This window comes from Cuculus canorus, chromosome 11 (genome assembly GCF_017976375.1).
Source record: "Cuculus canorus isolate bCucCan1 chromosome 11, bCucCan1.pri, whole genome shotgun sequence".
Taxonomy (NCBI): Eukaryota; Metazoa; Chordata; class Aves; order Cuculiformes; family Cuculidae; genus Cuculus; species Cuculus canorus.
In genome coordinates, this window is record NC_071411.1 from 18,287,508 (window position 1) to 18,303,769 (window position 16,262).

Genomic DNA, 16,262 nt, shown 5'->3' on the forward strand with positions numbered 1-16,262 from the left:
TAAACAGATATTTAGTTTACCGTCTCTGTCAGTCTGCAATACGAAGGTCTCATGTGGCCATCTGCTCCAAGACTCTGCTGCCAAAATGTATCACAATTTATGGCACAACCTCCTCTACGTTCTACCCACAAGCCAAAACATCCTACTTGGTTGGCTGCTCTACCGCTCGCCACCTTAAAAATTAATCCTGGACAAGTTTCTTCCAAAGGTCAGAAAATCAAGGAGAGGAATGGGACTTGATTAAATAAGGGAGGAGTTAAAAGCTCAGCAGAAGAAATCAGGAATGACAGCAAGGCAAAAAGAGTCTTCACCTTACCAGTAAAAGGCCGTAAGTTACCAGGAACACTGACAGTTACTGTTGCTCTGTGAAGCAATAACTTGTCAGCAAAAATCCATACCCCAATGGGTGAGGGAATCAAACACAGCACAGTGCTAAAATCACCAGAGGAGGGTGAAGATACGGCTTCCATCGCCAGGTGAGGAGACTGGAAAATTTGCTGGCACGTTTCAGTTCAGCATGGTTTCCTACTATACATGCAGCAATACGCATTAGCATCTTTCTTAGAAGAATCCCTTTTTCGTAGTGCTTCTAATTACATTTATTGCTGGTTACTACAAACACCCCTCTGTGACCAAAAGGGCAGGGTACAGAACATGAATAGATTAATTAAGCACCACATTTCCATACCATTCAGCCTTGCCTGAACCTTACGTTGCTACAAAGGGCAAAGAAGTCAGGACGTGAAAGCAAACCGGAGTATTTCTTAGTGAAGCTGGAAAAAACCCTCAGCAATGCAGTAGAAACCCAAGCAACGCCTGGTGGTTTCCTTTAACTGGATTTGCTTTGCAGTGAAAGGAGAAAGGATCACAGCCTGTCACTCCACCAGAGCTGAGGGGCTAACTCAACTCCTGCAAAGACCTGAAATCGCTGGAACTGGATCTGAAGCACTTGCTGGGCTCCAGGTTGCAGCTCAGATCCAAAGTTCCCTGGAAGCAGCGGGTGTATTCCGGGCCACGCTGCGTGCACAGCTGTGCTGTGAACCCCCAGAGCAGGTACCCCCCACCCTGGGGTTTGCTGGCAGACCGCTGGCTACGGAGACGTTACATAAAGCCCTACGGAGACGCATGTCGAATGTTAATAAAGATAAAAATACACTTCCAATAAATAAAATTGAATTAATTAGTGGTTTAATCCAATTCCTTAAAAATATTTGACCTTGTCAAATGAAGAGGGTGGCCTTATAATTTCTACTTTTTACATTTTTAGAATTAAAGAGTAATCAAATGCATGCAGCTTTGCATATAAATCAACCTTGACCTTTCAGTGAACTGTTTTGGTAAAAATAAGCAGTACTCTGACTGTTCTTTTCTCTAAAAGCCAGAACAGACAGAGAAGAAGAGGATTCAGTTCAGTGAAGAACACAGCGCTATAATCATATCAGAAACACATTAATAAGCCCCCACTACTTTGAGCAGTTACTGCTCTTTCTTCTCTAAAACCTTCAAATTTCTAAGACTTCCCCTTTCCTACAAAAGTCTGGAGCCTTGCATCTCAGCATTCTTTTGGATTAGATGTTACAGCCTCCCAAAGCTGATAATTCAAGGTTACACCTTGAAACTCTTATACAGCTTTTTATTCTGAGGAACAACTGACTACCAAGAGAATTATTTTATATTGAGAACCTAAAAAAAAAGCTTTATAAAAAAACCCTTAAAAATCAATCTGCAGAACTCGCTTTGCACAGAATGCAGACGCAGAGATAGGTGGCTGCGGTTGGAAAATTATATTTAAAAAGAAAAAAAAAGCAGCAAAACTCAAACAACAGAACAATGAAAAAGGAGGAGGGTGGAACATGGCTTGAATTTTTAATTGACTGCAGGCAGGCTGTGGAGGCAAAGAGCAAAGAACATACCCGTTTTTCCTGTGTTTTTCATCCAAGTCTTGTTTGAAGATTCATTGTCAAACCCATCAAGCTGCAGTTCTTGATACTCATCTCCAACATGGGCCTGATGGTCTACGATGTCTATGGGAGACTGCTGAGACCCTCTGCACTTCTCGCTGGAAGTAACCCAGTGCTCGGGACCATAGGCACCTGTTGAAAAATTACCAATGCCAATTAACATCCCACTGTCTCAACAGTTATGGATAACTCTTAAATAAGAGGTTGAAGCGCTTAACCTCCCCAGACAACTCCACCACAGTTACATCTCTCGCATTTGAAAGAGGTTAAGACTTGGAAACTTATGAGGAGATTAAAATCCATCAGCTTTCCACAGCACTTCAACTTTGCCTCTAGCAGTAATGAACAACAGCCTTTTCTTTTTTTTTAATTACTATTCCATAAAACTATCTGCAATTCCCAAGCTCCTCTTGTGAGTATGTTATGAATTAGCATGGTGTTACAGGAACTTGCCTAAAGCTTCAGCCTTAATATATTAGTATACAGTTTACCTTTTCACATGAGAAAAATAATGTACCCACCATCCACCAACTCGTGTTTGTGTAATGCTCTGCTTAGATAATATGAAATTTATTAATGACCTAATTTCTTTTAGAGGTTTTAAAGCCAGAAAAGATGAAAAGAAAAGATTAAATTAAATGTAAATAAGTAAATTTGAAGAAAACAACAAAGGAAAAAACCTCACGACTCTGGATAGATGAAGGAAAGAGGACAATGACCTGCCAGGAAAATACTGTAACTTTCGTTTTCCTGCTCTACTTACATTGAGTCTTCTGTTTTCCTTATTAGCACAGTCTGTTCTCACCTCATGTAAATGACTCCCTCAGAACAAGTCAAGCACTACAAGTCAATGAGAAGCTCCAAGGACTGATGGGCAGTGGCTCGCGTACGTGGCTGTACCTGGGCACATCAGAGCCACCCACAGTAGATGACAGCTACCCAAAATCAGAGAGCCAAACCCTGTCATCTCGCCTCCCTTCCACACCTCTACTCTCATTTTTGATTTAAAAAAAAAAATTACAGGGAGGAGTCAAGTTCTGGGAAGCAACAGAAGCTTCTGCACTTTGTGAGCCCACCACTACCCATGATGCAAGGTCAGCAAGAGAGAAGCATGCCACAGCTGTGACGGGAAATGACACCAACAGCCCTGTCCCCAGCACGCCATGGTCCTCAGAGGCTCAGCGTAATGCTCTGAAGTATTTCTCAGCAGTTGAAGCTATCACCGTTATCCCAGCTGCCCACTCACTTCACAAGGCACAGGACCAGGACCGCATCCTGTTCCTACTCCAGAGCTTTCCCCAGCTCCAGCTCACTTTTTGGTTGATAACAAGTCCTTAACTCCCCAACTGTTCAACTGAATTTCATGATGGGATTGCATCAGCACTGCCACTGGGAGAAGGACTCATAGAACGATAGAATCACTAAGACTGGAGAAGACCCCCAAGATCATCCAGTCCAACCTGCAGTTCAACTCCACCTCAGTGCAGCCGTGTCTTATGTTGTGGAGCTGCGAGAGGCAGGATCGCAGACCCCACTGTCTGCCACAGCCCTAACACGCCCTCTGCCCACTCTGCCAGGTCCTCCAGTAGAGTCAACAGAAAAAATCTGTAAAAACAAAAGGTTTTTGGAAAGGACTTTTCCATCCCCAGCACACGCCGGCTCTAGAGCAGGATGGCACCAGGGACCCTCAGCAGGGGCTCCAGCGAATTTCACTTTTTCTTATGACCTCCTCTCCAACTCCTGATTTATATTAACAGAGACTTATCTTCCTAAAGTACAAGTTTAAGCTCCTGAAAACAGCACAAAGTTCTTACAAAGCACTTCTTGCTCACAGCTCTTGAAGTGCTTTATAGCAGGGATCAGCACCGCTATCCTCACGGAAAGACACAGAAAGGGATGGCTTGACAAGGGAAGCAATTTGCCCAAGCTCATCTCCCAGACCCAACTTCCAACCCAGAGTTGCACTCTACTCTCCTGAGATCCCAACGTCATACTTGTTTCACACCTCTGAAGGATGCAGTTAACACACCTGTTGGACAGGTGCACAGCACTAAATGATGCACCAATATGCATTTATTACCCCTTCACCTGAGAAGCGTATGGAAGTTCAATTAGCGCCATCCAAACCCAGCAGCTGTGAAGGCCACTGTCTTTGGCCCCTGGGTTTTAATCTGTCTAGTTGCAAAGGACATTCTTCCCATCTTCCCATGGGCTAATGTGGGACACTTAATCAATAGTAAGATTTTGTGCTATCCTCATCGCACACAAATGCTAGACAGTCACAAAACCAACAAGAAGGCGTTTTACTTTCAACTACAATTAAGCAAAATTGCAATGTCCTTTAAAAATCATTTACATCATCTGCCCAGGCTAAAAATCAGTTCTGTTTACCTCATGATTCAAATTGTATTGTCAGCAAAAGCCACTTCCAATTAATTTCCCGATGTACCACAATCAAGGAGAACAGAATTATTAAAAGCCCTGCAAGGGGAAAACCCAAAATGTTCCACTCGCATGCAGATATTTTTCCTGAACCAGGATGCTTTTAGTAACTGGATTGTCTTGAATTAATTGGCAATTCCGATTTACTTTTCATATAACCACGCACTGACTCCATGAAATTTGGGAAGTTGCTTTAAAATGTCTAGTACTACACATAATCATCAAACCTGCCAGCTCTTGCTTTTTTTTGGCTTTGTTATAAACAGGGGGTGAGGTTTTCAGAAGCACTCTGCTCACAGAGGCTATCTCAGTGGTTTCAGCTGTGCATTCAAACGGAGCTGTGCACTCCAATTTTTCTTTTTTTTAAGTATTTTGGTGACCCTTTAGTCATCGGGGAGATTTTTTTTTTTTGAGTAGGCGGATTTATTTTAGCAGGACTGTAGGGTTTCTTCCATGCATCTTGTCACAAAGACCTTTTTTCAAAAATAAAAATGTATAGCCAGCTCTTAACCAATTTGCTGTGAAAAATTTCTTGTCAAAATGAATAAAATAAGCCATAAGAGTAAACAAACCAACCACCACTGTGCTGAATTAAAATATTAAGTGACTTAGGTACCTGGACTTACTCCCGCTTAAATGCAGTTTTCCACGACCTTTAAAGGCTTGTATAGCTTTGTATATATTGAAAAAAACACTGACTACTTTTTTGTTAATTAATCTTACTTGCTTGGGTTAATTTAATAGCAATACACCTCTTTCTACAAATACAGTAGCTTCACTTGTTTCTAACTAACTACAAGAAGCCTAGCAGCATCTGCTCACTTCATGGGATAGCGTTAGTTTTCATGCAAAAAATGTTTCCATATTGGTGCTGAATTATTAACAAAAAACCTAAGGCAATGACAGTCTCTCAGGAATTCAAACCCCCAGCTTAGCACTGGCGCTGAGATTCCAAGTCCTGACATCCCAAATGACGGTCGTAAGGCTAAAGCTCTGATTTAGTGGTTCAAGACCCGCTAGTTCAAATCGGCACAGGATTTTATAAACTACTAGGGCTGCCATTAATTTCTTCCAGGAGTTTTTGATACGCAACTCATTACATGCGATATGACCTGCACCATTATGGCATTAATTCTAGACAGAAATAGAGGCCGTGATCCCAACGTCTCCATGCCCAGCTGTGCAGGATTAGGGCCATCCATCCCAGCTCTAAGAATCACTGAGAAAAGGCAGGGAGGGGGGAAGAAAATTTGAGACCAAAGTAAATAAATTTAATCCCCTACCCTAAAAAAAATAAGCCCAACTGTCTATAAAATGGAATCCAGAGTAGAGCAGGGGGATCCATTTATTCGTTGGTAGCCATCAGAAGGTTTAGGTCTAACTGCCTGAATTTTTCCATGGACATTCAAGTGCAGTTTTAATTGAAACTGATCTTCCGCTACAGATTTCAAATTAATTCTTCTTCCAAGTGTCTCATGCTCCAGACATCCTTGCCTTGCAAAAACCCCTATATCATTAGAGGAGGAAATAGAATGCTTTTTCTAAGCTTGCAGGTATTGATTACCTATTCCTTCCATCAAAGCACAATTGCCATTCCGCACTGTATAAATCTCTTCGGAGGCAGACACTTTATAAAGTACAGAGAATTATATCATTAATCACTTGCAGTTGCACCTGTCTTGCTTTATTGAATTCTTTGTTTTTTAGAACTTTAAATAAATGCTTTTAAATAAAAACATGACACTAAATAAGGATTCTGTTTCGCTTAAGCCTAGTAAAAAAATCCCTTCATTCAGTGTGTGACATTTACCCATCTGAAACAAGAGTAACTCACGGCTATTTGTATTCCATTTTTCCAACAGTAAGCTCTGTGGCTTTAATCACATAAAATTTGTGAAGAATTTGAATCGGCCTTTTAAAGGCTAACAAATAACTGAGTTTTGAGAAACCCAAACAAGTTAAGAGCCCTCACCTGTATTAGTAAATAACAGAGGTGAGGGATTGACCTGCAAGTGAAGGGGAGCACCTACAAACTGGAGATGGAGCGTTCGGTGCAAGAGCAGCACGGACACAGAACAGGCTGGAACGTTTGCCACCTCCACACACCGCAATCGACGTCCTGCCCCCAGGAACCTCAGCGCTGGGGTCCAACAGCTGGATGTTCTCAGGGAAGGAGGCTGCACCCACCCCCAGGCAGACCAATGCTTGGCGGCAAGAGGAGATGGCAGCTGGGGAACACTGGAGGGTTGGGATGGGGCTAAGGAAAGCAGTGAGGAAAAGGAGGTTGACCACAGGGACCTCTGAGACTCACAAAGAGCTGCAACCGTTTCCCCACTGCCCCCACTAATCCAGCCCCACTGACACCCTGCCACGCATCCACCCGTGCTGCGGGGAGAGCACAGCCAACCCATCTCCTGACCCACCAGGTCACTTCAAGTCTGCAGGCAGATCTCCAGGCACTTGACCTTCTCTCTGCTGAAACTGGGGGCAAAGGGACCACGGGCATCTGAGCTGTAAAAGGAATCTCAGCAACACCGCAGCTTCTTGCATGCAATATCTTCAACAACACATAACGCCTGAGATGTAATCACCCATCCTTATCTGAAACTCCTTGATGCTTCCTAAATGGATTCAGCATTCTTTTCTCATGCAAAATCTCTCCATCAATGACTGCAGTATCTTTAATAGTTTTTTAATATGCAGGCTGCTCTTTAAATAGAATCCAAGATGACTTTTTTCTTCTTTTTACTGTACCACCAAAACAATGAGCAGTCTTCATTAATGAAAAACTATTAAAATAATGTATTCTGCCAAAATCTAATTAAAGCTTGTAGAAAAACTTCCACTTAAAAAAAATACATACAGATCTCTCTCTCTCTCTATCCATCTATCTATCTATCTTTCTTCTCTAATCTTTTGTTTAAAACATCTCATTAAAACCACTGGCATTCCTTGTTTAACTCATTTTCCAGTTAATGGATCAGATGCTCTGATACAGACTGGCGTGTAACACCAGCCTCTGAACAGCACTGAGATATAGTTTAACAGACAGTAGCAATTTTTTAGTAATATGATTTTGACAATTCATTTCCAAGGCGGGAAAGGGTAGAAATACCAACACTGCTTTTTTGCTTTTTTTTTTTTTTTAAGAAAAATTCCACTTGGTTTTGACAATTTCTCAAAAATCTGAATTTAAAACCCAAGCCTGGCATGCAACAAATTAGCTTAGGGGGGTTAAGTTTGGAGGGGTTTATTTGTTCTTATTGCTGTTTTGGTTTTTTATTTTAACAAAATTATCTCAGACAAATCTTTGTATTTGATGCCTCTTAGCTTTTCATTTTTGAATGAAAATAGTAGTAATGATTGCAAAGCAACCAAAATTCCTCATGGCAGTGATTATAGAAAATTAGCTTGGTCGCTTCATGGGAACATCCTATCTTAATAGGGGAGATCTTTCACCCGTGATCACATGCCAGGCAGATAATTAAAGAGCCCTAAGCAAAAGGGCACTGCAGAAAAGCTCCGATCCCTCACCCTTTCCAAGCCCTACTTTGTCCTCACTGCCCCACACGCAGACAGCTCTCGCGGCTGACTTCCACGGTCGGGTCTGTAATGCCAACCGAAGCTGCTCTCGTGCAGAGGTGTGATCTACGCTAGACGCAGCACGCCCAGAGTTCACACAGAGCAGAAAAGGCTCTTTTTGTCTTGGTTGGATGGACATGGGATGAGCTCACCCAAAACAGAGTAGAAGACCTGCTAAGCAGCGGCCTCGTATCTTCTTGGACGGCAGCGGCATTTGGTTGATACGTTAGTGATGCTGACCAAGCAAGTCACCCCTAGCATCTACTGTGGGCTGCCTTTCTGCTTAAAGCACAAGAAACAAAATCAGAAAGGGCTCAAGCACTTAAAAAACAGATCTCCCTTCAAAGGTAGAGGAGATAGATAGACAAAGAATTCCCCCAAATTAGTGAAAATTCCAGGCCTATGGCAAAATCCAATCACTTACAACCAATAAAGGGATGAAATAGCATTTCCTCTTCATCCAAAAGCCTCCCAGCCTTTGCTTGCCCCACTCTGGATGAATGGCTTTAGACTTGCAGAGGTTCGTAACTCGCAGTGGTCCTGAGAGTTTTACAGGCTCTGGATACATAGGGATGCTTTCCTCTGCACAGGCTGGCAGCTATGGCCTGCCCATCCACCTCTGCATTCCTGTCAGCAACATTAAAGATGTGAATCTCTGTCTCTGAGTCTCTCTCACACTTGAACAGCTCCAACACGACCTAAATCTCATGAAACACTGAAAAGAAATGTCACCACCAGTAAACAAAACCGGTTCCTTTTTTCACACCGAGAAAGAGCAAAGAAGTGGTGCCCTTGCTCAGCTACAAAGCAATGAGCTTCAACAGCAGGCTGGATTTTCAAACAGGAAAAAAATCAACATTGTTAAAACAATCAAATATCAGCGAAATTCACCACGGAACTGAATGCATTTTAAGATCGTTCAAAAATCTCCATCTGGGGTTTCTCTCGGAGACAAAAAAAAAAAAAAAAATGAAAATTGTTCCTTGATGTTGTAAACCAAGATTTTAGCATCACTTTTTGCCATTTAAAAGCAACTGTATCACCAACTCCTGGAAGACACCAGAGGAAGGTGCTTATGCCATGTGAGTTATGACAGCAGTCAAGGCAAGAACCACAGATTCAGACCAGCTGAAAAACCAGCCTCCCTTCTCCCTCTCCTCTCACCCCCAGTTCCCTTCTACAAAGGAGAAATGAAGTGAATCCCAAAGACTGCATTTAGATATAAGGCAGAAAAGAACGATTTGAATGACACATCTTTTGAGCGATTTACCGTGAGACCACAGGGGTGAAGTTATAAAAAAATCCCTGAAAACCTAGATAGAAATCAGGGGCATATTTCAGGGTCCTTCCCATTGCAGAGAAAGCAATCAAGCCACTGAATCATTATACTAAGGGGAAAAGCTGATGAAGTTATATTGTCTTGCTCTAAAATGATGGCAAACCAAAATCAAAGAGCTGGAGAAGAGGGGGCCATAGTTAGAGTTCACAGCACTGTTTTGAACAAAGACTTCAGGATTTCTTACCCTGACAGAAAAGGGCTTTTTGTTTTATGATACTCTATCATCACTCTGTTTAACATGAGACACCCATGCATGCTTGCAGAAAATTCCAATTATCGCTTGAAAAATGAGACTGAATACGAAAAGCAAGATCCTAAAGAGCTTGCTGAGACCCAAACACGTCTAAGCATCACCCAGCCTGCAAGCTCGGTACAGAAAAGAACGTGCAGAAGACACGAGAGTTGTAAACAGCCGAGAGGTTTATGGAGAACTGACAGAAATTTTCCCCAAGAACAATCTCCGATAAGGGATATCTTAGCCGGCAGTTGTTAGAACAAACACAAACACAGGAAGACGGAACAAAATGGGTTTGGATTTAGATAACCTTTGAGCAACTGCTAGCAGCAAGATCGGCAGCACCGATGCCTCCTTTCCACCCCAATGCCACCACACCTCCAGAGATGCCCAGTCATGGGCTGCAAAAGCAAAGCTGATCCTCAAGAATTATTCTGCTAGGGATACCATCTCACTGACAAAACGTGAGAGACAAAAAGCTTTTAAACCACACTCCTCAACATAAACTACACTATAAAACTCTGCAGCTTTTTAACCAGAAAACAGAGTAAGGTGCATATTCTCCGTATCCATATATGCTTAAATTATTGCTCGGTTCTTTAATTAAACCTTCTAACCTTCGATTATCTGTGCCAAAAGTTTTATTGTATGTTTTCAAAACCTTTGTATTCCTTAGTATACAGGTGAATATCTATATACTGAGTGAACATATCGCTCACCTGTATACACGTCACACAAATAGTAGTTGTTTAATATCCACACACACACACACACACAGACATACATTCTACATCCTGGTTTTGTTCCTCCAAAGAAGCTGCTGTGAATCTCGTATGAAGCTCCCGCTGTACCCATCGACCTGCCAGTGGCACAAATGTATGATAAATACCCAACACCAGGAAACACCAGGACCTTAAGACAAATCCTGCAGGAAGCTGACAATAAAGCGGAGTATGTGTAATTACTAAAACAAGCTTTTTCCATAAACATTTTAAGTTTTAGCTTTTGTGAGCTGAATAATTTACCACCACACAAAAGTGAAAACAGTACCAAGTTTAGTTGTGCTGGCAAAATAGTTTGAGGGGTTTTAAGAGATATCTCACCCAATAAACTCTAGATGGGCACAACTCACGAGCCGTTGAGTTTTGTAACTCTAAAGTCAAAAATATTTATATTGAGCACAGAGCACAACGTTATCAATGAAATTATTATGCAGAACTCACTGAGTGGGAGGAGAAGCTGGGGTAGAGAAGCTGCCTGCTGGTGGCAAGTGACTGAGTCAATATACATCTACATGCTCTGTTTTTGTATAATTTTCTGCATTTTTAATAAATGTATCTGACATCTCACACCGTTCGTTTCATAACCATCTGAGGCCTTTTAAAAACTGCTCACCCTGAGCTGCATATAATAAAGGAGGTGATAACTCACATTATAAAGAGAAAACAGGAGATTAATTTATATGAAGACATTGTAAATTAACTTTCTTCTATTCCTTACTAGCTGAGTAGAGCTCCATGAAGGCTAAGGACAGACATAAAAATAGATTTTCTCCTAAATATAATTTTAAAAAGTATAAATCCTAATGGAAATTACTGAATGAAGATGTATTATGAATCGATGCAGTAGCTCCATGACAGCACTTTGCGTTTCTGGGAGGAAGATATACATTTCAGTAGTGGGTGCCTCGAACAGTCACAGCTGCCATAGACGGGTCTTGTCTGGGACAACTCTGTCTGCGGAAGAGGCTCTCCCTCATTATTGTTTCCTTTTACACGGTAATAGCTGTGGAAAGATGGACCTTGACAGCAGAAATGTGTATACTGCTACAGTTCTCAAGACAGCAGATGGAAGAGAGGCTCCATCCCACCATGCACACAGCAGCAAACAGCCTCTGCCTCCAACAGCTTACAATCAACCACTGTAGAAGAGCTGCAAGCAACCCAACACGAAGCGCCTCAGATCTGGAAAGATGGAGCCCTCCAGGGCTAAGCTCCTCTATTCTGTAACAACTTTGCTTCACATTCACTTCTCCAAAACCATCTCCCCAAGTTGGATAACCCACTAGGACACCACAAAGATGATCAATCTTCCCCTGAAATAGAAGAGAAAAGAAACACCCATTCTTCCAAAGAGCAATGATAAAAGAAGAAATTAGTCTGGTGTTTCGTGGAATTAAACAAATGAAGAAGGTGCACAAGCACACATAATGCTGATGTAAACCATGGTCCCACCTGGGCCACTCCAAGGAGAAAGTACAGCGTGAAAAAAGCTTTGAGGAAATTCAGGAGGAAACAAGAGGAAGAAGTTGGGCAGGAAACTTTCCCAGTCAGAGTTATTTGATGCAGATGGAGATTTAGAAGGCTTCCAGAAGACTTTGTTGAAAGAAGGGGATGGAAGAGGACTTGAATTTGGCTTGGTGCTAATTACAGCACCAAGAGCAGATAGAAGCAAGAGGACCGAGCAGACCACTTGCCTCTCTGTGGCTGTGAACTTACCACCAGACTGCTGGTGATGGCCCCTGCAGGACCCAGCCTGACTGAAACTGGGCAGCAGCCTGGGAGCGGCTACGGAGCTAAAACTGTGATTAAGAGACCTCAGGCTGCAAGAGGAGAAAGGAAAACCTGCACGAGCAGCCATGGTGGGCTAAGGAATTTTGTTATGGGAGTTTTGTCTTTAAACTATAGACCTTGCCTTGTCTGGGGGCTTGGCTGAAACTTTGCTGAAGCATGAGAGCTCCCGTGGTGTTGAACCTGCCCAGTGACTCAGAGACGAATGTTGAATGACAGCGACAGTAATAAGCAGTGACGTTTGAGCCAGGAAATCTCAAATTCCCATCTTCCTTCTCTGTCTCCTTCCTACCACCAGGAGCAACACACTCCATCTCACTCCCTTCCTTTATAAAGGGAGAAGTTCACCGGTCTCATCAGAGCATCTGCAAGGATTGCTCAAAACCTGAGAAGAGCTGCAGAGATAAAAAGCACCGTAACTGTGTGACTCAACTGTCCCACGATGGACCTCGGTGCCAGGCTGCCTGCAAACGCATTTAGGAAAAAAACAGTTCCAATTATTTCTCAAAGCACTGCAGACCTGAATCCAACTTCTTCTCACATGTACCCTTAATAGCCTTGATCTCACCAAAGAAACTGCTAACGTAAATGATGCCTCACTGTAACTTAATTACCTCCAATTTAGGTGGGTACGGGAACAGAAAGTACCTTTGCTTGATTCCCATCTGTTCCTCGTAACCAACCAAAAGGAGCCTTCCCCAGAGGTCTGTCTCAGAAAGCCAGCATGAAAAAAAGAGAAAAGGAGGAGGAAAGAAAGGAAAAAATTGTGTATTTTTATTGAATTTTTGCAGGATGCAGGTTAATAAAACACCCACAGACAGCACAGAGCAATATAGAAAGGGAATAAAGGGAGGAAGGGCTGATATCAATAAAGCCTGTCCAGAGGCACTGGTGGAGTGAAAGTACTCATGGTTTCAAAAGAACCTGCTACAGAAAAGATTTTCACTTGTTGCTTTGGCTCAGGTTTAAAATTTAAAGAAAACAGAAGTGTCCTGAGCAGAGGGTGGCTTAAAGGCTAAAGTCAGGAAGGTAAAATCATCTGTTGCTGAAACACATCATCTTCAGCTCTCCAGAAGCCCTTGTTGATCCTGACCTGACCAAGAGATGGACACCATACTAGGATCTTGTTTAATCATCTCAAAGGCAACACTGCAGTCGCTGAAACCACTTCTCAAACCTTGACAGACACTGGCTTTGCTTTGATATCTCTTTTTTAGGTGAAAAACAACTTTTGCCCAACTAAGTTCCTAATGACACCCCTGTTAACAACAGCCCTCTCAATCCAGCTGTCCCTTCCACTAATGGGCACCGGCAAAACAGCTCCTGGGAGAGTCCCTGGGAGACTGCCAGCTTTTACTTAACAACACATCATGAACCCTAGCCTCAACGGCCATTAATATTCAGTCTGTGTTTCTAGTATTAATCTAAGAGCATCAGGAGTAGGAATAAATAGGAAGACGATACATGGCCATAGTGTCCAGCCTGAGGCGCGCCAGCACACAGCAGTACTTCTGTAGCTGAGGCAGAGAACACTTTGGACGCGTTTTCTCATTTTTGTTTATCTGCCATTTCCAATATGTTATATTGAAAGGCTTAAACTATTCAAAATTGGCTTCAGCTTTGTGATTAGTAAAGTCCAGTTTGTTTTTTTTTTTAAAAAAAGCAAAAACAGAAGGAAAAAACCCAAACCTCCAAACAAACCAAAGTTTGGAACTTGAGGTTTGTCAGGTGGATCCCAGCCCACTGCAACCCTCCTGCCCAGAGGAGTTTTAGGTGCATGTTAGCACTGGAGCTGAGCACCAGCAGCAGCCCTGCTCCTGCCCGGCCAGGACAGGCAGAGCCCCTTTCATCCTGCCGGTGTGATCCTGCGGCCGGGAACCTGCAGGAACACTGCTGAGCAGCTGCTGTGCGGAAAAAGGAGCTGCTGATGAGAGCCGGCAGCAAAGCCACTGCTGTGTTGGATGGAGCCAGGGCAAGCGCTGCAGGAGAGTCACTCCCACAGGGCGAGGGGTGCACATTCAAACACAGAGTTAAACAAAAAGGAAGCAAAAAAGGCTGGGATAAATACTCTTTCTTCCAGCACCGAGGGAACATTTCCTTTAGGGACAGTCATCCCTGAGTGCAGCTTGCAGGCTTCGGGCCACAGCTCCTCGCTGGGAGCAACACTGCACGGTAAGAGCATCACCTGTCCCTCCAGGTCCCTGCCTGCAGCCCACCCAGCGGCCGCTCCCGCTGATGGAAGCGCCTTCATGGACCACCGCTGAGGATGCCTGGGAGCAAGGCAGGGGCTTTAGCTCAGCGACCTGCCCCTCGTGGCCCAACGCGAGGAAGGCAGCAGCCAGCTTTCAACACACATCTCTGCTTTTAGACACGGCAGCGTCTAGGCAGCCCATGGTGCCATATACCATAAAACAGAACCTGGAATGTATCAACTAACCATGAAATCTGTAAGATATCGCATTTATATGGTGTCTGCAGAGCACATTAGAAGATCATCATCATCGCGTCTTTTTAAGACAGCCATAATTATTCAGGCTGTTATACTATCTCATCAATGCTTTTGAAAAACTATTTGATATTAGCAAACCCTCAGTAAAAACAAAGCTTTGGGTGAGGGACTGATCTTCCTACCAGTGCGCAGCCATACCTGGTCTTATCTACATTACCAATTCCCCGCTGATGGAGCGGATTCATTAACAACACAATCTCTGGCGACCGAAATGAAGTCTCATTCTTCCTATCACTGGTGCCTTGCTGTTTGCTTTTCCTTCACAGTGTGCACACAAGTGATTAACTTCCTATGCTCTGCTAGCTCCTGACACATTACTTGGCATAGAAAAATTCACCAGCAGGTAGTTAAGCATGCAAAATATTTTCAGTCAAATGAGCTTCATAACAAAGCGCTACTTAGGCGAAATGAGGCTTATTCTGATACAACGCTAACACACACCATGCCTCCTGTACCAACAGGAGAGTCTCAAGCAGCAGGAAAAAGACACAATTTTTATCACTTGTGCTCAAGTTTTTTTTAGGGGGACAAACTGGCAAGGAGCAAAGATGATCGTTGAAAGGATGAGCATGTAGATCAACCTCAGCAGCCCTTGTGAAAATCTGATTTAACAAGTACAGACACAAAATCCATACAGTATAGAAGAAAAATGGGGAAAAGTCCCAAAGCAAAGAGGAGATTCACTTCAACAGAGCATTACTGATATTACTGGTGTCTGGAAGTAAAGTGCATTTCAACTTCTATATCAAATAAAAAAGGTAATTTGCTATTCTAAGCACAGAGTGCTTTTAAGTCTATAGGTCAATGACAGCCCAAACTCCCTAAATAAAACCATTATTACAGATCCCATCCCCGTTTACGATAGACTCCACCCAGGAATACAACCTGAAATATTCGAGTCATCTCAGCAAGGTCAACAGGTAGAACTGGAGTAAAGTTACTTCTGCACTTATTGGTCTGTAGGATGAAAGGTTATTGCACAATCCGATGGCAAATTATCCAGGGCAGAAGCAGTGCATGGACATTGATTGGGCTGACCCCAATGCCAAAGAGAAGAACGAAAGGCAGTCTTTGTCTGAAGTCGCAGGGCTGGCACCGACTGACAGCATCAGGACTTTCCCTTGAGATTGCAAAGAAACAAGAGCCTTTGGAGAATGCCCCTCTGACCAGAACATGCTCTGAACTATGACATTAATTACCTTAATGATTTGCTTGGTACCAGAGACCAAGGAAAGCACAAGACCAGGAAGCACATGATCTTCATGTCAAGCTGGCATAGTCTGGCTGGTGTCATACAAAACATGTCACTTACTCTACACTGTCCTGGTCCTTCCTTTAAACCAAAAGTAGTTGAAACTCCAAAACGTATGTAAAAATACTTGAAAAAAAGCAGACAATTGGCTAGCATAAAGACCCATTCACAGTATTACTAATTTCAACTTTGATCTTTCATGACAAATTCTTGCTTCTATGACTGCGTTGACCTAAAAACCAGTGGAAATTGTGATCTTCAAGTTTCCTTCTCCTCAAGGAAAAATCCTTCTGAAGTCCCGAGGAAAGAAACTTGTTTTTTCTTTTGCTTAGTTTTGTCCACAAGACATTTGTTCTTCTTTCTTTCATGTGC

At 42.9% G+C, this 16,262-nt stretch overlaps 1 protein-coding gene across 2 annotated transcripts in view; it reads right to left on the bottom strand.

Annotated features, from left to right (window-relative positions):
- PTPRG (protein tyrosine phosphatase receptor type G) overlaps positions 1-16,262 on the bottom strand; it is a 416,754-nt gene that overhangs the window by 191,906 nt on the left and 208,586 nt on the right. For both annotated transcript variants that reach the window (XM_054076618.1, XM_054076619.1), the window contains exon 3: positions 1,914-2,093. In XM_054076618.1, the coding sequence (XP_053932593.1) occupies positions 1,914-2,093 (180 nt within the window). The remainder of the gene's footprint in view (positions 1-1,913; positions 2,094-16,262) is intronic.